The 25,208-nt window shown below is 33.0% G+C and overlaps 2 protein-coding genes and 2 pseudogenes across 3 annotated transcripts; 3 read left to right on the forward strand and 1 right to left on the reverse strand.

The window, feature by feature from the left end:
- The first annotated feature begins 3,320 nt into the window (after positions 1-3,320).
- LOC114424759 lies at positions 3,321-7,882 on the forward strand (annotated as a pseudogene). Its single transcript, XR_003669066.1, has 2 exons — positions 3,321-4,019; positions 6,464-7,882. The product of XR_003669066.1 is annotated as a polygalacturonase inhibitor 2-like (transcript).
- A 6,024-nt stretch (positions 7,883-13,906) lies between these two features.
- LOC114424760 lies at positions 13,907-16,822 on the reverse strand (annotated as a pseudogene).
- A 3,772-nt stretch (positions 16,823-20,594) lies between these two features.
- On the forward strand, positions 20,595-21,717 carry LOC114423340 (polygalacturonase inhibitor 2). Its single transcript, XM_028390065.1, has one exon. It carries the CDS (start codon positions 20,617-20,619, stop codon positions 21,613-21,615), a length of 999 nt encoding a protein of 332 aa, XP_028245866.1. The 5' UTR covers positions 20,595-20,616; the 3' UTR covers positions 21,616-21,717.
- Positions 21,718-22,371: 654 nt separating this feature from the next.
- LOC114424433 (polygalacturonase inhibitor 1-like) lies at positions 22,372-24,345 on the forward strand. The gene is made up of 2 exons (XM_028391281.1): positions 22,372-23,107; positions 23,210-24,345. The coding sequence occupies exon 2, from the start codon at positions 23,230-23,232 to the stop codon at positions 24,229-24,231; it is 1,002 nt and encodes a 333-aa protein (XP_028247082.1). The 5' UTR covers positions 22,372-23,107; positions 23,210-23,229; the 3' UTR covers positions 24,232-24,345.
- Positions 24,346-25,208: the final 863 nt, after the last annotated feature.

Here is a 25,208-nt window from a genome sequence, read left to right on the forward strand (position 1 = left end):
CGCTAGCCCTCACTTTGTGGTGATGAGCCCTGACTCGAGGAGGCATGTTACGAGTCCTACATCGAGTCGTTAACAAGCATGGTAAGTGCTTATATAGCTGAGTAGGTCCCCCCCTTATGAACTGCTTTTTAAGGGTACCTTTCGAATGTTTGGTTGAACTTTAACATAGTATCAGAGCCAGTTTTGTTCGGTGGTGTGGATAGTGCCGCTAGCCCTCGCTTTGTGGTGACGAGCCCTGACTCGAGGGGACGTGTTGTGAGTCCCACATCGGGTGGTTAACGAGCATGATAAGTACTTATATAGTTAGGTAGGTCACCCCCTTATAAACCAATTTTTAAAAAGACTTTTCGAATGTCTAGCTGAAGTTTAACAGTATGAGCACTAGGTCTCAATGGATCACATTTTAACAAAGTACATATTATATAATGCTAACATAAAACTTGACTCCAGATATGACATGCATGAGGGGACATGCAAGCTTTGATTCCTCAGTTTTCTGCCTCTTATTATCCCCAGACTTTTTTTTTTATTTAATGATTACTTGATATGTTACTATTCAATAGTTTTGAAGTTTAATGCTATTGCTTTTCACAAAGATGATTCTATTGTGTCTTATCTGTTTGTACCAGTATTTGTAAAAAATAATCGGTTTGTACTAGCTAGTAGTTTCTGATAGCATAAAAAATCCAGCAAATCGAGGTTGGCTTTTAACTATTTTGCTTGTGCAGGCTATTCAACTTGTCCATGTAGCCTTATTATAATTCCTCTATCATTTGTATATGATACTACTATACTATATAAAGCCATAACTTGGGCTCGACAACTTCTCCAAGGAAGGAAAATATTAAGAGGTAAAAATATGTTGTAACAGTTAAGAATATAAAATGCTTTTCTACAATTTCTTGCTGCATTACAGATTTGATATGAATGAGTTTGAGAGATAAGAAAAAAAAATAGAAAGAAATAAATACAAATGATAGTAGTAGTCTCATATAAAAAAGGAAGAGAGAGATCAAAAGTAAATAAAGTAAAAATTAAATAAAGAAGAAAGTGAGTGTATATTTATATTATTTTTTATAAATACACATATCGTAAATAGAAAAGTGTAATTTTTCCTGAACTCACTGTTTTATAGATCTTGCTGTTCACTAAAAGCATATAGTTTTGTTTTCTTTGGGTAAGCTGTGAACTTTTACCTTTTTGGACTAAATAATTATGTGAATAATATTTATGCTGTTTTCACGTGGCGACACTATATTCAAATAGTTACTTCCAACCATCTTTGGTAAATAAGGTAAGACCAAATATCCCCACCACCCTTTGAAATCCAGCCATCGGAGGCCCAATTGGTTTGGACTGAAGTCCAAAGCTTACCTGCCTTAGGTAACATCGATGCTCATCACTCATCAGCTAATTCACGCACCCCATTTTTAACTTGGTGTATCTCATTTTTTGTATTACAGATTTGTAAGTCAAAAATAGGATGCCTTAAAGAATTACCCACTCATCAGCCTACCACAGGCCCTTGAGCAAGCATGAACTGAACTAATTAATTTATTTACTAAAATCTTAATTATGTTTTTAATCCTTTTATAATGTTCAGTGTATAATTTTAAGCTCTAATTGTTTTTTTTTCAAATTTAGTTATTTAATATTTTGTATGTCCTGTCAAATTTTATTTATCCAAAGTTCTCAAATTTTTATTACTTATTCAAAATCTTTATGAAGCGAATCGCTGAAACTATTGGCCACGTAAATTATATATATTATCAATTGTAATTTATTTTTTTAGTCATGATTAACATAATACACAGTGAATGAGTAGAATAAAATAACTTTTGGTTTTTTTAATGTGTACACATGGATATATGGAGTGAAGTGATTAAAGGATAAAACTTGATTAGGTGCCAGGCCAAGGATTTTTTTGCTGTCATTCTTCAATTGAGATTAAAATTTCACCTTACCAGTTACCAACTCACGCATTAGTAAAGATCAACGTTAACTATATATTGAGGAGTGAAGTGAAAGTTCGATTTTAATTAAAAAAAAATACTAAAAAATACTTAGGTATTTTGTATATATTAATTAATACTAATATATTTATTTCATATAAATATGGCATGGCATAACCTTGCATTTTCTGATGGTCCATGGTCCTTTTCCTTGTAATATTAATGCTCTTCGGTACTTCTGGTACCAATTTCTATAAAGTTCTTTATCTTTGCCGATTTTGAAAAAAAGCATTAAATTACTCAAATATAATTAAAAACTATTAAATAGCTATTACATTTTTTTATGATAGATATTTTTCAATATTTTTTTTCTTAAGACGTGCTAGTACGTACACACACATTAGAGAATCTTATTTATCATAAAGGTACTAAAGAATTTCTCCTATGATTAACCCTCTTATAAAAGACGTTTTTTTTACTATGCGGCGTTATTTGTTTGATTTCCACGACCACGTGAAGCTTATAAAACGGGTCGGATAGGTTTTTGAGAGTAGTCAAAGTCAAATGGGATCTGTGAAGCTGAACTTTGATCATTATTTACTACCCGCAGATTATTCTAGTTTGACACACAAAAGCTAATCCAAATGTGCCGGAAAATACCACTGTAATGGACCGGTGATGGCCAAATTAATAAGGACACAAAGCTGTTTGTCGACAGTGTTTATACAGCTAAAAAAAACAGAAAGAAATAAAGAAGCTTAATTAGGATACTGTTTGACTCAATTACGACGAGTGGATAGTAATATTATAAATTAATAATAGACTACATGATTGTAGTTTGTAGACCAAGTAACTGTTGTGATTTGTGAAACCACGAGGTGGTCATTATTCGCTATTGTATTATACTGTATCCGCAGTAACATATGCCAATGAGCTTCTTTCTGTCAAAAACATTGAATTACACTATATTATGATTAATCATTTCATTGCAACATTGTTTTCAACGAAGACTAGGATAACCATGCTGATCCCATGCACAAATATATCATATTAATTTAAGTATATTTTTTGAATTGGAACCTATATCCAATAATACCACAACCCGTAAGATTTGTCCATTGGAAACTATCTCCAATATAAGACCATAGCCAATAAGTTCAGTCCATTGAAACTATATCCATAAGATCACAGCCCATTGGAGCGCAAAGACATGCACAACTTATATGACCACTTACGTACACGTAGCACGAGTTAACTCGAATTAGGAGACATGCCATGATGTCGATAAATATATATATATATATATATATATATATATATATATATATATATATATATATATATAACTGATTGAAAATCTATGGAAAGATGTCACACTTTAGCATTCTCATTCTATTCCTCATAGTCTTATCCTTCACTCCAACATTATGCAACCCACGAGACAAAAGTCCTTCTTAAAACCAAGAAAGAGCTAGGAAACTCAACCACTCTCTCCTCATGGCTCCCAACCACCGACTGCTACAACAAGGCACCAACCAGACCCAAGCATACCGCGTCAACGACCTCGAACTCTCCTACCTTAACCACCCCAAATTCTACCCTATACCCCCCTCCATAGGTAACCTTCCCTACCTCGAATTTCTTTCCATCATCAGCACCCCCAACATCGTTGGCACAATACCCTCCACCATCACCAAACTCACCAAGCTTCGTGATCTCTATATCAGATTCACCAATCTCTCCGGCCATATGCCCCATTTCTTGTCCCAAATCAAAACCCTCAAAGTCATCGACCTCTCAAACAATTGCAACGAACTCTCCGGCAACCTCCCTGCCTGGCTCCCTTCTCTCCCCAACTTCTCCGAAATCTCCTTCGACGCAAACCGCATCTCCGGCTCCTTCTCGAAGTCGCTCACAGGATGATGTCGCTCACCGACAACCGCCTCACCGGGAAGATTCCGGCGAAACTGGCGAAGCTGGACTTGAAGTTTGTGTACTTGTGTCATAATATGCTGGAGGGTGATGCTTCAATGCTGGGCCGGCTTAAGGCCCAAGCAAGAGCTTTAGGTCCCAAAAAAATTCCAAATTTTTTTAGTACTAATATACTTAAAAAAAATTATTGTAAAATTATATTTGAAAATAAATTTTAATTAAAATATTATAAGTAACTGTTAATTTTTTTATTGGTACCGTAAGTAACTCTCCACCAATATCATAGTTTTATTTAGGAAAAAAAGATTTAATAGTTGATAGTTAAAGAAACCCAAAAACTTTTTTTTATTTCTATTCTCTTTAATCGATAATTTTGTATCACAAAAAATCTGAAAAAATAATTTTAAATAAAATAATAATAATTTTAATAAACTATTTCATAAGTAAATAAAAAATCACATTCTTAAATTTGTTTTAGACCTCTCAAGTTCTTGAGCCGCCCCTGCTTCAATGTTTATCGGGTCAGAGAAGCACACATGATATATCTGAACAACTCATTTACTTGAGAAAAGAAAAAAATATAATAGTTTCCTTGACCAAATATTATCATAATTATTAACAAGTTATTTATTATGTTTTAATTTTGGACAACTAATGTCTTAGGACAGTAGTTAAATGAATATTAGATATAATTAAATACTTATGGAATTAATGACTAATTAAAGAAAGAATTTATATAGTCTGGTAATGAGTTTGAGCTCTATGATGACCGACAATATTGAATAGAAGAAGAAAATAGTTTTTTAAGTCATTCATATGTTAAATGTGTTAGCTTGTTTGACAATAATATTATACTCTAGAGTTAATCTTGAGCTGTAAATGATGAAAAAAATATTATATTATTCTTCTATTGATCCTTAAAGGTAAAAGATATTACATCATGTTATCTAGACTGTTAAAAAGTATCATTAGATATATCTACCTTGATTAGTTAATTAATTTATTATTGGTTTAGTATTGAAACTATGGAATCACGCATAAACGTGTAGGTCAATCTTTACAAATGAAAATAATTTATTTGATAATTAAATTAAAAAATTTAATTTAATCAAATAAATATTTTAGTAAAATATTAATATATTTCTAACTAGGATAAAAAATATAATTAATATAAAAAAGTATTACAAACATAAAAGTTATTTATAAAATAAGAATAAGATTATACTGTTACAGATCAAGATCAGATTATATAATTAGATAATTAGTTATGTGATTAATTATAAATTATTTTTATCTTATATCAAAAAATTACTTAAAGTAAAAAATATAATATAATTTTTATTTTTATAAAAATAAAAAAATAAAAAAAATATTTTAAATAATTTTTTTCTTAAAAAAAAAACTCAAATTCATATCTGTTTGATATTCAATGTCTTGTTATCATCGGTCATCATCTTCACTACTTCAGTATAATATTCAAAGTAACAAAAAAACGTTAGACCCAAAGTAGATAAGAATGGAAAGATTTAAACTGTGACCAGATTTAATAATCTTAATAATCAGTTTATGGTCCATAAAGAACAAAAAAGAATTTTGCTTAAATATTTTTTTCTTAAAAAATTATTTTATTTCAATCTTTATTTGATTAGTAAATTCAATATTACTTATACATGATTTATAAATATTTAGGTAATAATAAATTTAAGAAATTTAAATTAAATCTAAATGAGATTAAAAAATAATAATATATTATCAATAGAAAATTTAAAATCTCAATAAGCTATCTAAACTGAATTTATAAAATTATAATAAAATTTATGATTTTTTAAATTAAATCTTCATAAAATTTAAATTAAATCTTAAGATAATCATAATGAAATTTTCAACACGTGTAAAATTTTCATAAATAAGTTATAGAAGTTCATTTAATGTTTTCTTGTCTCTGTACTCATTAAAGTGTTGGAGGACAAGTGACAAAAGAAGAAATCCTACCTTCCATACCGTAGAACTTAGGCTCCTGCTTCTTTTACCGTACCATAAAAAAATCAGTCACCCCTCCTCCTTTTCAATTCTGGAAAAGGTGATCCAAAGTGAAGGTTTTTAATTTTGAATTATCTAAGAATGAAAAAGTATGTTGACTGATATTTTAAAATAGATCATTATTTTCTAAAACTTAGTACTAACCTATAAAATTTACTTATTTTATTGGATTTTATGTAACGCATTAATAGTGTAAATATTTTTACATATTATAATCTAATTATAAATTGTCATGGAAGATAAGATTATATATAAGTTTTTATAATAATTACTCTAAAAATGTCATGTCTAACAAAATATTTTCAATCAATTAATAATTTTAAAAAACTTTACAGTAACAATATATATATATATATATATATATATATATATAATTTGATTAAATCCATATTAATCTAAGCACATATGGGAACCTGTATCCAGTAATACCAGAACTACAAGCCATATGTTTTGTCCATTGGAATGAAAATCCAACCAAGACCATAGCCCATATAAGTTTCGTCCATTGGAACTATATATATTCCTTCCGACAAGACCAGAGTACGTGCTGGCGGGCGCGTACATGCATGACCAGTTGACCACATACTCGACGGAGACATCAATGCCAATTGGCAACACATATATATATACATGGAATCCACGTACATTTTTTCACACCCCATTCAAAATCCCTTCAAAGATGTCACACTCAAGCACTCTCTTTCTCTTCCTCATAGTTCTATTCTTCACTCCAGCACTCTCAGAACTATGCAACCCACAAGACAAAGAAGCCCTCCTTCAAATCAAGAAAGAGTTCGGTAACCCTACCACTCTCTCTTCCTGGCTCCCAACCTCTGATTGCTGCAACAACAACTGGGTAGGTGTCTCATGCGCCAACAAGACCCAATCTTACCGCGTCAACCACCTCGACCTCAACGACCTTAACCTCCCCAAACCCTACCCTATCCCCCCCTCCGTAGGTAACCTTCCCTACCTCAATTTTCTTTCCATCACCAACACCAACAACCTCGTTGGCACAATACCCCCTACCATCACCAAACTCACCATGCTCCGTGAACTCCAAATCAGATTCACCAACGTCTCCGGCGAGATACCCCATTTTTTGTCCCAAATCAAAACCCTAGAATCAATCATCTTCCACTACAACAACTTCTCCGGCAACCTCCCTCCCTGGCTCCCTTCTCTCCCCAACCTCTACAGAATCTCCTTAGACGGAAACCGCATCTCCGGCACCATCCCGGACTCCTTCGGCTCCTTCTCGGATTCGCTGAAGTTGATGACCTTCTCCGACAACCGCCTCACCGGGGAGATTCCGGCGACGTTGGCGAAGCTGGACTTTGATTTCGTGGACTTGTCTCAGAACATGCTGGAGGGTGATGCGTCGGTGCTGTTCGGGTCGGAGAAACACACGCTGCAGATAAATCTGGCGAACAACTCGTTTGCTTTTGATTTCGGAAAAGTAAGGGTGTCAAAGACCTTGTTGATTTTGTATCTTAGTCACAATCGTTTATATGGGGCGCTGCCTGAGGGACTTACGTCGCTTAAGAATCTGGGCACGTTTGATGTGAGCTACAATGAATTGTGTGGTAAGATTCCACGGGGTGGTAGGTTGCAAAAAATTGATGTTTCTTCCTATTCTCATAACAAGTGCTTGTGCGGATCTCCGCTTCCAAAGTGCAAGCACTTATAGAGCTCAACACAACATAGTTCACTTGCCCTTACGAGAAAGGGTATAAGAATAAGAGAAATTCTTTGTCCTCTTAAGCTTAATGTTAAGCTACTTTGCTATCAATTTAACGCGTCACGTAATTGTGTATGTGACACTATGTAATTGTATCGCACTTTTATTTTATCATAAATTAATCTTGAAAGTTTTTTTTATACATAATACTTGTATATCTTAAAAGTTGTAGACGTTTTCTTTCATTTGAAAGAGACGAAAGAATAAAATGCCAACGAAGAAACCCCATTTGCTTAGCTTTATTACATGACAAAACACCGTCATGCAAGAAATTCGGATCGAACAAATTGGAAGGGAGAATAGAATCGAATTGGGATATTGGAAAATATTGCTATAATCACCCTCCATTTAAATATGTAAAATATCCTATAGCTTATTTTAACACCATCTGATGGGAATATATATATCTGATAGCAGGCACAAGTTTAGAAGCGCCTACGGTTAAACTCAACCTTCAATTCGCTCATCCATCACCTACATGGAGGATCGCAAGCCAAGAAGCAAGCACCAGTCCTTTCTAATTCCCTGGTCCTCCTTTGTTGGTAAAAAGGATGCTACAATTGGCATTTTTTACGTCAATTATTGCTCATCCAATGCAGTTACAACAAATGACCATTTTCCAATTCCAGCAATTGATAAATTGTTGAACGAACTGGGCTTAATTAGAGTTCATATTTTTCAAGATCAACCTTTATTTTGGACACAATCAAATCAGGGGGTTGCACTAGACGATACACCTAAGACCACTAAAGACATAAAGGAAATATAAGGATTTAGTAAAGAAGAATTGAGTAATGTGGGTTTTAAGATATAGGTGTTTCGAATTTTTTTTTTTTTTTTACCACATAGCAGCAACACGCTAATAGTGTAAGACATGAATGTTTTGTACGTGGTAAGTTACAAGAAATTGATTAGTCTTTTTATGCTCATAACAAGTGCTTGTGTGGCTCACCTCTTCCAAGCCGCAAACGGTTCTAGACTTCCACTGAACATAGTTCATTTGCGCTTGCCGGAAAAGGGTATAAGAATAAGAGAAATCTTCTGTGTTCTCATAATGTTGAGCTCATTTGCTAAGAATTTAATTAACACCGATTTTACATTGTTGCATATGTGACACTTAGGCATGACAATTTTCCCTGTAACTCTGGGAATCTCCTTGGGGATTGTCCCATTTGTCACACTCTCATTTATGCTCCCGTCTCACAGGATCTTCGTATCCCGGATAGAATTTTACTTATATACCTTCATAACTTATAATATATATAACATAAATATAAGGGTTAATATAGTATTTTGCTAGTAAAAAAATACAAAATTTATTATTGTTGAACCTTGATATTTTTAGTCATGTTTTAAATTTAAAATTAAACCTTAAATTTATTATTGTTGAAAAATTGAGATAAAACAAAAAAATATATTATTTTTTTTATAATTTTTGACATTTTTTTTCATGAAAAGCTAGGAACAAGATAAAAAAATAGCCCCACCACAGGGAGCAAGGGATGGAGACCGGGAGGAGCATAAAGTGGGAGAGTACTCCCTACGCCCTTCCCGCACGGATGCCATGCCTAGTGATGCTATAGCATAACATGTGTTTAATTAATGAACAATTGTAATTGTAAATCCCATTTTGTCCACCCAAGAGGCTGATTCTCATAATGCAATTAGCTATTTGTAAAACAAAGTTAACGATTATTTAAGTTTTAATTTCTTGCCAGACAAAATTAACTATATTTTCGTAACTAGCTAAACAATGTCCAACAATTAGTAATCTCCTGAGATTATTAATCACGTGTAAAAGAAAATTAACTATATATGTAATTAATTACGTCTGACAATCAATGCCTATGTTTATTAATTTACTTTTTAATTTATGTACTCCAGTCATCCAGTTAATTTCATCTTCCAACAACTATTTCCTTTATTTCACCTTTTTATGAATGATTTTGTGAAGATATTTAATTATTCATTGCAATCCATCAGTGAAACACTCTCATTTATCACCTAAAAGCCAGTATAAGTTATTTCCAGCAGTACACAGAAATCTACAATGATATTTTCTACAAGAAAATATTATCGCTATATTTTCTCTTGATTTGACTTCTCAATCGCACATCATCTGTGGATTGAAACATCATAAAAACTTCAAATGTTCTTAAATAGCAACTTTAGCGCACTAGAGCTATAGCATTGCAGAATTTCTCAGATCCACAATTGTGCCCACTATGGGTGTTTTCATTGCGACATGTATCCTGCATCCTATTGTCCTCTCCCGCGAGTCTCAAGCCAGTTGATAAAATGTAACCAGATGATAAAACCCATTAATTCTTTTACTTCTCAATCAAGCCTACTCTGTTCTTACCCTCTTCCATATTCAAACACCAACACCAACACCTTTTCCAATCAATCGGAGACCTCTTCTTCCTCTTGTGCAGCCCCTACTCGTTCGTCTCCTCTCAGAGAAGCCCTTCCTCTCATAAACAACATAATATAGAAGAAAAATGAACTCTCAAACAGTGGTGAAGAAGTTCAAGAGTAACAACAAAAGAAAAGGGACATACAACAAAACATTGTATTATTATTAACTAATAGTATTAATATGTTAATATAAAACCATAAACATGTGGTTCAAAATAAGAACACGCGGTACCTTTAAATCCCAAATGACTAAGGGTTTGGTTGGCAGATGTTGAAGCTGCAAGCAAGCTGCCCTTCGTCCGTGTGTTGCTAATCGAGAAAGGCAAAATAAAAGCCCCTACCTACCAGCGAAACAAAAACCGTGTCTTGACAATGCCATTCATTACACATTTTCAAGCAAGCAACACTAGGGCATGGGTACTTACCAGTTCATACGATCGGACCGCGGCCCGACACACCTTGAACAAGGCTTAGTGATGGGTCACAGACTTCTCTTCGACAGGGCTTAGTGATGATGGGTCACAAACTTCTCTTTCAACACTTGGTGAAGACCAAAGGGGATGCTGGTGAAGACCAAAGGGGACGCTGGGTCAAGAGTGGAAAGGGATGGCTGTAAAATCCCTAATTTGAGGAAAATAAAACAAAGGCGGCTTTGGTCCAAACCCGTCGTTGAACTTTTTTCTATATTTACAAAGATGCCACCCAGCGAGTTACTAAGACGGTTATTTATAACCGCCTTAAAATTTACGTTGCAAAAAATTATTCTCAACTTTAATAATTACAAGTTTGCCACCACATCATTATCCTAGGCTGTTCTGGATAACCGACTTAGATACTATGTCGTAAAAAAGCATTATTCTAGTAGTGTATTTGTTGTTTATAAATGACCAGAGAGAGTATTTTCTTTAATTAACGTAATGTTTTAATTTGGATATAGAAAAGAAGACATAATTCAAATTTTGAGAGAGTAATTTTATTTCATTTATGAAAACAACATATTTCCTTCGTTCCTATTTATAAGACTCTTTTAACTTAAGAGGAATTAAAAAAATATTAATATAACTAATAACAATAAATTTGTTTACAATTTAGATTATTTTTTTAAAAACACTCTTAATAAAGTTAATTGAGTAATTGTAATACAAGTCACCATCGGTACATGTATCATAATGGTATACCATTAAGACGAATCGTAGATTTGAATTGACAAAAAATTATAGCTTTGAAATTTTGAGACAAAAACCTAACACGAAAGGGGAAGAAAAGTTTGAACCTGAATCAGACTGAGACAGAGGAACCGGGTGTAAGACTGAGTAATAATTGAAAATGAAACAAAATCAGAGCTTCAAAATAAAACTAAAAGAGATGAAATTGAACTCTACAATCAAATTAGACATATTGGCTCCTATAGTGAAAAATTGAAAAATCAAAAGAGAAATCAAGCATTTCATTATGCATAGTTAGAGCAAAATCAAAATTCATTTTAGATAATAAGAGCAAAATCGAAATGCACATTGTTGATCCAAATTGAAATACACTACAGAGATTGAGCGAAATCAAGTCTGTGTGAAATCATCACAATGAGAGAGAATTGTATGCGAAAAAGACAATGAACAGAAAGTAAGAGATATTAATTGGGAAAGCAGTAAATGCTAAAATGAAACACTAACCTCAAAATTTGTGACTTCAATCTAGCACTAAAATTAGGAAAGTTCCTGTGGATTTAAATTCGCAATAAAATCTGCAAAAAAAAATTAATAAAAATTTACCCACGCATTTGCCTACAACTTTATCAAAATAAAATTAAATATTTGTTATGGAATTCGATTCTTAAAAAATTCCATAGGAAACCAAAAAAAAAAATGAAACAATTTCTTAAACTTCTATATCTACAAGAGGAAAAACCCAATAATTACAATGGCCAGAAAAAAATTTGCAAGGAATTTAAGGAATTTCTTGATCTACTGGAAATTCCATAGGAAATTCCCGTGAAAATTTACTCACAACAAAATCTGCAAAAATTTTCTAGATATTTTTCGTGGAAAAAGATTCGCACACTGCTAAAAACAATCCTTCAAAGTTAGTTATTAAGGTCTTTCATCAATAATTATAAATCGTCTTTAAAATTATCATCATGAAAAATGAACATTTTTCACGACAATTTTTAAACCGTCTTAGTATATCTTTGCCTACATATATTTTTCAAAAGCATCTTATGTTATTTTATTTATTGTCTAAATTTTTTTAAAAATATCAAGATTCTAAAATGATTTTTCTAAAAACCTTCAAAAACTCGTGTTTATATATATATATATTTTAATTTACAGCAAACCCAACCTGAAATTTTCCAAACGAATTTTATTTATTTTGATTTTTTAATAAACTAAATGTTGGTGAACTGCACACCCAAGGCACATGTATAAAAAAAGGATGTAAGAGACACATCACCAATATGACAACTCTCCAAACCGGAGGTTAGAACTCAATCAATTAATTGATAGATGATTAAATAAACATGATGCTACATCATTCACCTATTTGACGATCAAAACAATACTTACATGGCTAGTGATACAAAATACTCATTAAAGCTTAATGAATTATATCATCAATCTATAACTGGCAAGAGAATAACTTCGAGTATTAGTATGGTACCAGGGATCCGTGAGGAAAAACCCATCTGGAATTTTTAAGGCAAACAGCTGTACAAGCACATAGAATCAACTGCCTGCATCTGAAATCTAGTGATGGCAGCAGTTTATGTCCATTGATAAGATCGAGGATCAGCAATCACTACTACAGACACCTGATTGTTGGTTCTAGCAGTGGACACTTCATGATTATGCTTTCCCTCATAAGTAGTAAGAACATATTTCAGATTGTGTGAAGCCCTTTCCACATGTTTCGTTACCATACATCCAGGACTTTTACATTTGTAGTAGCTCATAGAAGAGATCCGTGAGAAAATATTAAATGCATATAATTACAACTTGATATAATTACAAGCATAGCCCTAATGAGGAATACCTTGAGTGAATGAAAAATATAGAGAATGAATCAACCCAATCTGTAGAATAATAAACCATTGAAATGCTTAGAACACAAAAACCAGTTCAAATAAATAAACATTGAGGAAGACATGCAATAGAATAATAAACAGATACAAATATCTGTTATCCAGAATCCTGGATATTTTTCACCAATCCAGTAGATAGATGTAAATGCATAGCATGATAGCAGTAATATCACTATAGCCATGTAATGCCTTTTAATGCAAACTATATGGACAACAACATATCTTCAATACTCCTCCCTTTTGTGCTATAAATGTTCAATCATTCATGTTATTGAATAAATGCAAATATGCATAGTTTTATTTATTGATGAAAGAAGAAATTTGTTTAGAGAAAAAGATAAAAGTACAAAAGGTTGGAGGATAAGAAATCAAATCATCAAGGAAAAACAAAAGGAGAAAAAACAAGTTTAAAAAAGGGCAATCTAAAAAATAGTCATTGTAGCAGAGCTATCAGTCTCTTCACATATCTGAAACATTGATTCCCTTAAAAGTACATGAAACTTAACACACTAGACCATAAATTTTAAGCCAAGGCAAGGCAAAGGCTAGTAGATACAAGTCACAGTCACAACAGAATCATTAGAAATTTAGAACACAATTTTATACTAATTTTAGCATTTTAATCACACGCCATTTTCTTAAAAGGAAAATTCACTTATTCTACATACTGTGTAGTGCAAAGTAAACATGCTTACCTTTATCAATGGGACAAGAGGAAGTTCAACAGAAGTTGGATAACAACCAGGATTAGCAACTAGATGTGAATTCTTTATTTCCTCCCTTAAAACCTCTGTCAATCCATACATATATAGCTTCTTTCTGGATACAGGTAGCTAGATTAACCCAGCATTAAAAATAAAATTATACAACAAGCAGAAAAGTGGTTTCAACTTGAGATTCAAGATTCTCATATATAAACAGAGATAAAAGCTGATAAGTTAGTCAAATTCATAAAAAGTGATTGCATTGTGCTTTCTCAAATATATACCTTTTGAAATTCTAACTTAGAAAAGGTCCAACTGTTTGCTACGTGAGATTTGATGAAATGAATGACAACATCAAAGTCTATAGTATAAGTTGATAAAGTGCAATACCGATTTAAGGTGGACCTAGATAAACTAGACCCTTGTGTAATTGAAGAGGACAAGAGGTCCCACCTGCAAATCTGGTGCTCTATGCTACTGACCATACCACTCTTCATACTCAGAAAGATCTTTTAGATGAAAATCCTACAAAATTGTCATTTACAGTTTTGATATGAAGCAAAAATTTGTTCATACTGTATAATGATTTGCTTTTGAAAAAAAATTAAAAGAGACAAAAGTTATTTAAAACATACTGCAGAAAGATCAACAATCCTCAAGTGCTTTGGTAGGCCTTTAATAATTTCTTGGAAACAAGACGAAAATCTAAGGAATAGTCTTAACTTTTAAGCATTGATATTTGATATACTTTAACCAGTGCTCTCTTCGCAAACTCAGGGAAATACAAACTCAAAAGACATAAGAAAGAACCTGAGTAGTTCCATGAGGCAAACAACAGAATACAACATCCAAATCAGAAAAGTTGGCATCCTTTATTGCAATCAAATCTGGCAAGTCCTGCAAACATGGATTAAGTTCAAATTATGTAATTTACATAACAATGCACCGACATGCATATTTCATAATCACGCCATGAGGATTGCTCAAGAAAATGATGATTGAGAATAACAACAGCCTCCATAATCATCAACCAAAAGATATGTAAATTTCACTTAGAAGAAGCAAAACAAGATAGCACACCCAAACCCAAGTGCTCAAATGTGGGAATACAGAAGAGATTGGCTGCCCAGCTTTTCCTATCAGCAGTCATCAGTGCAATCCCAAACTGTGGATGATTTGCCAACAGTTGCAGAACCTAACCAAAAAAGTATTACAATATCACAACACAGAAACACTAGATCAAAACTGACAGTGACATCAACTTGCTTACCTCGGAATAGTGTTTGCTTAACTTTTAAAGAAATGAAAGTATGTTCAAACTCCATAGGGTCCATAACTCCACACTATTTAAACATTTGAAAGTATGTTCCAATATAGCAGCAAGTATGCCGCTCATCTTAAATTAGTAAATTTTAATTACAGAGAAAATTATAAGGTAAATAGAACCAGTATGAGAAGGAAATTACAAAGATATAAATCATAATGCCATGTATAAAAATGAATCAATACTAAACTAAAATAGAAACATTTATGATTGAAGCACACTCAGAACGATTGTGCCATGTAGCTTACCTCAGAACCACTGTAGCCACTAGCTCCAAGCACATCAACACGAACCTCATTTTGCGATGAAGTTAGGTTCAAACTCTTGCTTGAACCCTTGACAAGTAGCTTCCCATCTCGTTGCTTTCTCACCTTTCCAAACCCCTGAACAATACCAACGTCCAACAACAACATAAACTTTGAGAATCAAACACATTTACCCACCAAAAAAAGAATAAGAAAAAGTGACAGAATGAAAACAAAATCGTGTCCCGCATACTAATAATTACTAACGAAACATTGCTATAATAAAGAGCGAGTAGGCAAAATGAATGTCATACATACAAGTGTTTGGTAGTGAGAAGCATATGAAGACCAGGTGTACTGCCACTTGATATGGGGATGTCAGTGTTTGCCTTTTTTTTTCACCTTTCCTATTAGAGGTTCATAGAAAATAGGCAAGAACCTTCTTTGCCTGACTGAACACACATTGAGTAATATTATTCTTAGGTTTATTTTCATGAGATGTTAATTTGAATACTAATGTTATATTATCTCTAGTTGCATGTTACTATCTTATTTTATTTCTTGAATATGTAGGTATATGTTTCCTTTCTGCAGTTTTGAGCATAGAATTATTTTGCAATTTTATTTTCACATGTTTACAATACTTTCTGTTACAACAAGAAGAAATTTAAGAAGAGAACACAGAATAGTGTAAGGTAAAATGTGCAATTCTTATTATATTAGCTTTTTTTTGTAGTATAATTTGGGAAACAGGTACCACTAAAATCTGTAAAAATGTTTACTAAGTACTAACTGTTTCTTGTTTGAATTTATTTTGTCAATTATGTTAGTTTGTCACATAGTGAACCCAACATTGCCACTGCATTTGGTTGGCGTAGTGGGAGAAAGGTCATTGTTGAACAGAGGACAGCTAGTTCAAGGTGGGTATGCATAAGTTTGGTTTAGGTTCCAAACACATCATCCATATATAAACGATCTTACTGGTTTTTGTTACTTTGCTTATATTGGTGCTTAGAAACTTTTCTCTATTTGATTTGTTTGATAAAACCTTTCATTTATCTTTGATGGCAATATGAGAGTTTTTTTAATCTTGGTTTGGTCTTGTTCTCTTGGTCTCTGTCAGCATGTGATGGTTTAGAGTCTTGATGGGCTAGAGCCTAGGGTGTGACACTACAAGGCATAGCTGTAGACATTGTTGGCAAGAACAAGTATGGAATGTTGTACAAACGTGTCCTGCACCCAATCTGATCATAGTTTACTTGGAATTGACACTGGTTGCATTTTTACACTACACAATGATTCTTGAAAGCAGCATAGGTGAATTTACTTGACACATTTAATTATTGATTACACTACACAATGATTCTTCGAAGCAGCATACGGTTGTCATCTTTGTCTGGTTTCAAACTGAGAAATTCAGTAGTAGTGTATCATAGTTGATAGGAAGAAGATCAAGAACAAGAATCATATCAGGAGATCCATATATACAAAGATCCAGTTGACAATATGGCCTAACACTTATAACCAACACTGCTATAGTCCTCTATACTTATCCTATCTCAATTGAAATAGTACACCAAAATTTAGTTCCTAGATCAATCTAATAAAACCATGTAAGAACACTAAATCTGAATCTTTCTTGCCATTAAAAATCCTACTACTTCCATACCCTTTTATTAAAAAAAGACAACCTTTTTTTTTATTTATCACAGTATAGTCAATAAAATATCATTTTCAAAATCTCTAAGAAAACCAAAATACCCTCACATTGATGGATCCTAAAAAATATTAAATCAGCATTCATCATTTCAAACGTTTCTGTAAAACATCTTAAATACCACAAAATTAAAATAACAAATAATCCAATAAATTCATACTTATAACTGCCATATACATGCCTTAAATTCATACTTATAAGTGCCATATAACTGCCATATACATCTGTAAATTCATACTGTATGACATTACTAATTGATTGGGACACGAGCTTGACCATTGGTTCACTAAATTTCCTTGATCTTTCTTATTTGTGATGAACAGACCTATGTTTTACACATGTAAGAATGAGAAACAGTTATCTCTATTTTAAACTCAGCATTCTTCTCAACTTTCTGGTGTGTTAACATCAAGGGGTGTCTCAAATCTTGATCTTTATTATCCAACTTTTGCTGAGGGAAGCTACTAAGGAAGAATAGTATGGTCTTTGAAGATAGTGGGGAAAATCATGTCAATTTCAAGAACTCAAATGGGGTGTCTCTTGGTGCTCATACTAGTATTATTAAGCAGTTCTTGTTTAAACCACGGAGCATTAGGTGCTAGATAAGTAAACCACGGAGCAATACCCTCCTCTCCTTAGTTACTTTATTTACAAATTATCACTTCACACAAATAAATAACTACCATCCATTTCTAATTAATTTATTATTATAGATAAAAGTCTCGGGTAGATTATTATAATTCTAATAACTTTTTTATTTAACTATCTATAATTTTCATTCTCAAACAATTTCAAAAGCTCCTCAAACATTCTGGAATTCGTTAAGATTATTAAGATGGTTATCTGTAATAACTTCGCGTCCAATCCATTTAGTTGAATGGTCTTTTAATGATTTAACAGGTTACAATTAACAAGTATTACCCTGTTTGTTCTGTTTTTTTTGTACTGATAGAAGTTATTAGCAATTTTAGTCAGTATATCTGGGGTTTAAACAAACACAAACATAAACTGGCAATGCCAACAAATTAATAAGCATGTTGCCAACACCAGGAGAATATAAATGAAACCTATAACAAATGAGGGAGCACGAACAACAAAGACATTAATCTTCTGAATATGATCAATCAATAATCAATAATTAAACTGGTTCAATTATCCCAAACAAAATATATGATCAATCAATAATCAAACTGGTCTAATTATGTCATCAAATTTCAGTTAAATCGATCCAACCAGTTATTTTAGATCAAATTTTAAAACTAAGATAGAGAGTGAAGTTTTCCTAGAAAGTGAAAAGATTAGATAAATATAAACTTAAAAGATGATGTTTATAAAATCATCATTACTTAAAATCAAATATGATTTTTTAAAAACTGTCTTGCTAATCATCATCAACTTAAAATGATTTTATAAAAATTATCTTTAATATTTTTTATTAAAGATGATTTTTATGAAATCATCTTTAAAAAATTGGAATTAATTTAAAAAATGTTACTGCTTATTTTTTTACATCACATCAATTTTTTAAAAACTAATCACATAGATTTTTTAAAAACTAATCTAAATAAAAAGGTGTTAAATCATGATTTTTAGTAATGATATATTTTACGTTGTATTATTTCCTATTCCTAAGCCGGGCAGAAGTTAGTTTAGCTTGATGCCCCTAGAATCATGAAGAGCAACTACACACACATGCGAAAGTGTAATCTCAAAATGAATGGATTATTAGATTCAATACAATTTGCAAGCTATATTAAAAAAGACCATGAACACAAACTAAGCAAAAAATAGCACATAAGTAGCTAGAAAAGGACTATAGCAACTACAATGCAGTCAAAATACTAGCACACAACCACAATGGATTCGTATGAATAAGAATCCAAAGAGAAGAAGATCGAAACATAACAATACAACAAATATTTTTAACAGAAACTGAGTAGAATTTGATTTGTATTTTGTTGTCACTTACAATAAATTTCTCAACAAGTGTAAGTGGACATCACACAACCTTACAAACATGCATGTTACACCACCCGTACTTTAAATTTTTTAAAAAATAATCAAAATGATAACCTAATAAATTATTGCATTAAGTACCCAAATTATCATAAGACTATTACATATTGATATATCACAAAACGAGCTAAAACATTAATTAACATTGATTTATGCATGTAACATGTGTGGAAAAAAGCCGAGCAACCAAAAGTGCATGTGATACTCCCTCTAATAAGAAACAAATATAATTCATCAAGATGTCTAAACACCTCATTCGAGAGCCAGCTTTTTTCTACCAATGAGTTTGCCTTATTACATTGTTAAATATATATAGGCTTATATTGGAACCAAATACATGAAAGATGTCTAAGCCCCTAAATATTTTTTAGTTATGATAATAATAATGGATATGAAACCTTGATGGACTAATGAGTTTGATGAGCTATGCAAGAAAAATATGTGTTCAAGGCTTACAAAAGTATGATTCCTTCTACCTTAACTTGACGCTAAAATTGTTTTAATTTAACTTGTGTTCACATTAAAATGGACTTTCATCAAAAGCTTTCTATAAAAGAAATTGCATCTAAAGTGTTTTTGAGAACTACCCATTGTCTAACGTATTGTTTCATCCAATAGCTCATAGGAAAAACTTACACCTCGATTTATATATCCACTTAAGTTTTTCATCCTAAGTGAACACATGATGACCTTTTTATTAATTTTTTAAAAGTATTTTAAAAAAAAAAATAAAGAATCACCTTCTAAATATAGTCATTTATAAAAATTTACTTATATTATTTCAAACACTTTTTTGTTTCCTTGTTAATTAAAATAAGAATTAAGAAAATTTAGTTCAATTGGTTGACTAATATATGTAAATTATTGTAAATTTTTTATATGTAAGTTTGACTCTTGCTAGGACTGTGGTTAAAAGATTAAAAGAAAAAAATAATTATTATAAAAATCATGAAAGAGTAAAAAAAATTATAAACAATACAATTTCGCATATCTCATTTAATTTTTTAACTAGTATCCTTAGGATATATTTTTTAGGTCACCTTAGGACATTTACTAGCTTTTTTAAAACACATTTAAATGTCGAGAGTACTTTATGCGTAGATTATCCAAACAGAAGTGGTGATGAGTGATGATCATCAAGATGTTTTGGTGAAATATGAATGAGGTCAAAGACGTGTATTTTTTGAAAAGAATATTGTATATTTAAAAATGATATTGGAAACCTATAGGCTGTATCCATAGTATTGGCCAGTTGAAACCTATATCCATTTAGAACGCAAGCCCAGTGGAGGGCGCGTACAAGCGTGACCATTAAGATCACTTCCATTACATTTATTGCGAAATTTGACCGTAGAATTGTTCGAAAAAGACGTGCCTGGATGGATCAAAATATATATATGCATCCTTTCCTCCTTCATTTTTCAAACACTAATCACATTCATTCAAGATAGATGTCAAAGTTAAGCATTCTCTTCCTCCTAGTCTTATCCTTCAGTTCTGTACTCTCAGAACTATGCAACCCACAAGACAAACAAGCCCTACTCCAAATCAAGAAAGAGCTTGGAAACCCAACCACTCTCTCCTCATGGCTTCTAACCACTGATTGCTGCAACAGAACATGGCTAGGTGTTTCATGCGACACCGACACCCAAACATACCGCGTCAACGACCTCGACCTCTCCGATCTTAACCTCCCCAAACCCTACTCTATTCCTCCCTCCATAGCCAACCTTCCCTACTTGAATTTTCTTTCCATTAGCAGGACCCCAACCCTAATCGGTCAAATCCCCTCAGCCATCGCTAAACTCACCCAACTCCGTTATCTCTATATCACCCACACCAATGTCTCCGGCCCTATACCAGATTTCTTGTCTCAAATCAAAACCTTAGTCACCCTCGATTTCTCCTACAACACCCTCTCCGGCAAACTCCCCGCCTCGCTCTCTTCGCTGCCCAATCTCGTCGGAATCACCTTCGACGGCAACCAAATCTCCGGCGCCATCCCGGACTCGTACGGCTCATTCTCGAAGCTTTTCACGTCGATGACGATCTCCCGCAACCGCCTCACAGGGAAGATTCCGGCGACGTTCGCGAATCTGAACCTGGCGTTCGTGGACTTGTCTCGGAACATGCTGGAGGGTGATGCGTCGGTGTTGTTTGGGACGGAGAAAAACACGCAGAAGATACTTCTGGCGAAGAACATGCTTGCTTTTGATCTGGGGAAAGTAGGCTTGTCTAAGAACTTGAACGGCTTGGATCTTAGGAACAACCGTATTTATGGGATGCTACCTCAGGGACTTACGGCGCTTAAGTTTCTGCACAGTTTTAATGTGAGCTTCAATGATCTTTGTGGTGAGATTCCGCAGGGTGGGAACATGCAACGTTTTGACGTATCTTCTTATGCCAATAACAAGTGTTTGTGTGGCTCTCCTCTTCCACCATGCACTTAATAACAAGTGTTTTATTTTCAACCCTAGCTTGGATTAATAAGAACGGATGGGATTAAACGTTATAATAGAGTCATATTCAAAAGGTAAATACCCAAAGTATTACTGTGGCGTGCTTGGACTACTTTGCTAATACTATTTTAGATTATTCATTAATATATGCTTAACTTTTATAATTATAATTATAATAAATAAATACTTTTAAATATATAAATTATATTATAATTAAAATTTATGGTAAATAAATATTTTTAAGCATATAAATTATATTTAAAATTTAAGATATTATAATACAATATTGTTTCTAGTTATTGACAAATTATTTAAAATTCAATTAGAAAGATAAATTAAAAGAAATAAGTTGTTAAGAAAATGTTTTCATACAATAAGAAATCCTAAAAACTCTTTCATTCAATAATAGTTCCTTAATATGCTTTTATAGTCCTATACGTTTTTTAATTTTTTATTCCCTTCAAACATATTCTTAGTTTAAATTTTAAATCTAATTTGATTTAACAATTATCTCGAAAAATAGTTTTCAATTATTTCAAAGACTACTTAAACTATTTCGTCACATCTTACAACATGTAAATGTCTCAAGTTTGAGTAGTAAGTATACCGTTCTATTAAATATTTAAAATGAGCTATAGTAATTTCATAAAACTTAAACAAGATTTATTTTAAAAAGTAATCGTTTATTTTTATCAGTTTATGGAAAAGGATTTGCTTTCGAAATTTAGTCATTCATAAACATTTAGGTATATTAATTCAAATAGTTTTTGGGTTGCTTTGCTAATTAAAATAAAAGTTTTAATTTTAGAAAGGAAAAAAATAATAAGAGTTTTAATGTGGCCACTTTGAGTGTTGAATTGCACACTCTTATTGTACTTCTTTGCACAATTTGTTCCGTTTGAAATGAAATTCATTGCTGATTTAAAAAAAATAATCTAAACATAAGTGCTAATGTGAGCACGAAAATGTCTACGTTGTATATGTAGGTCAAAAGCGCGTTTTATATTTTTTTATTACTTTATTTATTTTTTGTAAAAAAAAGCTATTAGAACCTGCTTATATCCATAAGTTTTGTCCAATTGAAATCTATATCCATAAGATCACACTCAAAGTGGAGAGTGTACAAACTTGACCTATATTCACTGCGCAAATTGACAATAGATGTAGCAGCAATTAGCTGTCACGAAATATCACTGGGGAAAGCGACGTCGAGTACTGATGCCAATATATACAGCAAAATTATTCTTATCTATCCATTTTTTTTTATCCCAATTTTCTCTTACTCTTTTTTTTTATTACATTCATTATTTTTTTCCTTTTCCTTTTCTCTCTCTCTCTATATATATTATTCTATCAAGAAAATGAGTAAATTAACAGGACATTTTAGAAGGACGACATTAGCACGTGAAAATATTGTACGAGTTGACGATAGCAGCATATTGCAGTAATTAGCTGTCATGAAAGAGACACACTCCAAAGAGAGGTATGGTCAATGAAAAATATTTATCAACCATATACTTTTTAACCTCAATTTATGGCATTCTAAAGTGTATGAATATATATGATTGGTGGATGCCACTGACAGAGAAATCTGAGCAAGCAAGAATGATCATCGTCTTGCTCATAGTCCTATACCTTTCTGCACCAGCACTCTCAAAACTGTGCAACCAAGACAAGCAAGTCCTCCTCCAAATCAAGAAAGAGCTTGGCAACCCAACCAAACTCTCTTCATGGCTCCCAACCACTGACTATTGCGACACCATTTGGGAAGGTGTCGCTTGTGTCATCGACAGCAACAACCAGACATGCCGCGTCGACATCCTCTACCTCTCCCACCTTAACCTCCCCAAACCCTACCCTATTCCCCCCTCCATAGGCAACCTTCCCTACTTGAATTATCTTTACCTCATTAACACAAACTTCTGCGGCGCAATCCCCTCTTCCATCGCTAATCTCACCAACCTCAATTATCTCAACATCACATACACCAATGTCTCTGGCACAATACCAGATTTCTTGTCCCATATCAAAACCCTAGTCAGCATTGACTTCTCTTACAACAACCTCTCCGGCAACCTCCCTGCCTCGCTCTCCTCGCTCCCCAACCTCGGCGAAATGATCTTCACCGGCAACCGAATCTCCGGCGCCATCCCCGACTCCTTCGGCTCCTTCTCCGAGGAGCTCATATTGATGAGGCTCTCCCGCAACCGCCTCACCGGGAAGATTCCGGCGACGCTGGCGAAGCTGAATCTGCGGTTCTTGGACTTGTCTCGGAACATGCTGGAGGGTGACGCGTCGGTGCTGTTTGGGTCGGAGAAAGACACGGTGCAGATAAATCTGGGGAAGAACAATCTTGCTTTTGACCTGGGGAAAGTGGAGTTTTCAGAGATATTGGCCATCTTGGATCTTAGGCATAACCGTATCTATGGAACGTTACCTCAGGGACTTACGGCGCTTAAGCATCTGACTAAGCTGAACGTGAGTAACAACAATCTGTGTGGTGAGATTCCGCAAGGTGGCAACTTGCAGAGAATTAAGGTGAATTCCTATGCTCACAACAAGTGCTTGTGTGGCTCTCCTCTTCCCGCTTGCACTTTGGTTAATTAACGTTGTTTTATCATTCAACTCACAAGTCGCAGTTAATCCATGTGTGACTTATGTTTTAATTAATGTCATCAATAATAATGCGTAATCTAGCTAATGTGAAGTATACTGCATCAATAATATATTTAGTAGGAATTTTTTATTTTCAATATATTATTTTGATACATAACTCTATTTTCAAATACTATTATAAAATATATTCCTCGATACTTTTTCTAAAAAAGAACGAAATTTCACTTCAATTGAATTCTAAGCTCAATCTGTCGAACAAATTATCTCGCCTTAATAAGTAAGGGTTAGAGACTAAGTTACTAATTAAGTTGAAATGCTGACCTAAGTCAACTTTCCTACAATGAGTATGAGATCACTGCAATGTACCTAAGTCAAGAAAAACTCATCGATTCCGAGTAAAATTTTTAGAACAATAAATGTGACTTTTCATGCAACATATGATTCGATTTTTCATCAATTATCATACTTAAGTCAAATTCAATTCACATCAAAGAGATTCTGGATTTATGTTCTTAATTTCGGCGCAGATATTGATAGGAATTGATTGAAACTTTAACGTGGACTTATGAACACACACCTTTGGCTAATTTGATCGGATGGAGAGATAAACCTGTGGGTATGTTGATAATCAAAGGATGTGAGAACCTACGTAAAAATAGAAAAATTATATACGAAAAATGAAGATAAAGGATAACTGTAAGAGATAAGAAGGGCACCTTTGATTCAGATTTGTCTATTCATTTTACCTTGCAGCACGGGGGAGGGAAATTAAAAGTATTTAAAAATTTCAACAATACTACGAGGGACTCCCAATATAATACAAGCCGAATTTGAAATGGATTGGGTAAAAAACATGTATTAAGATAGGAGACTCTCGATAATATGGGAGACTTTTAATATATATATATATATATATATATATATATATATATATATATATATATATATATATATATGTATGTATGTAT

This window comes from Glycine soja, chromosome 8 (genome assembly GCF_004193775.1).
Source record: "Glycine soja cultivar W05 chromosome 8, ASM419377v2, whole genome shotgun sequence".
NCBI lineage: Eukaryota > Viridiplantae > Streptophyta > Magnoliopsida > Fabales > Fabaceae > Glycine > Glycine soja.

What these genes read in the sequence shown, in the direction of transcription:
- LOC114424433 (XM_028391281.1), top strand. Translation starts at nt 23,230, where the DNA reads ATGATCATCGTCTTGCTCATAGTCCTATACCTTTCTGCACCAGCACTC.
- LOC114423340 (XM_028390065.1), top strand. Translation starts at nt 20,617, where the DNA reads ATGTCAAAGTTAAGCATTCTCTTCCTCCTAGTCTTATCCTTCAGTTCT.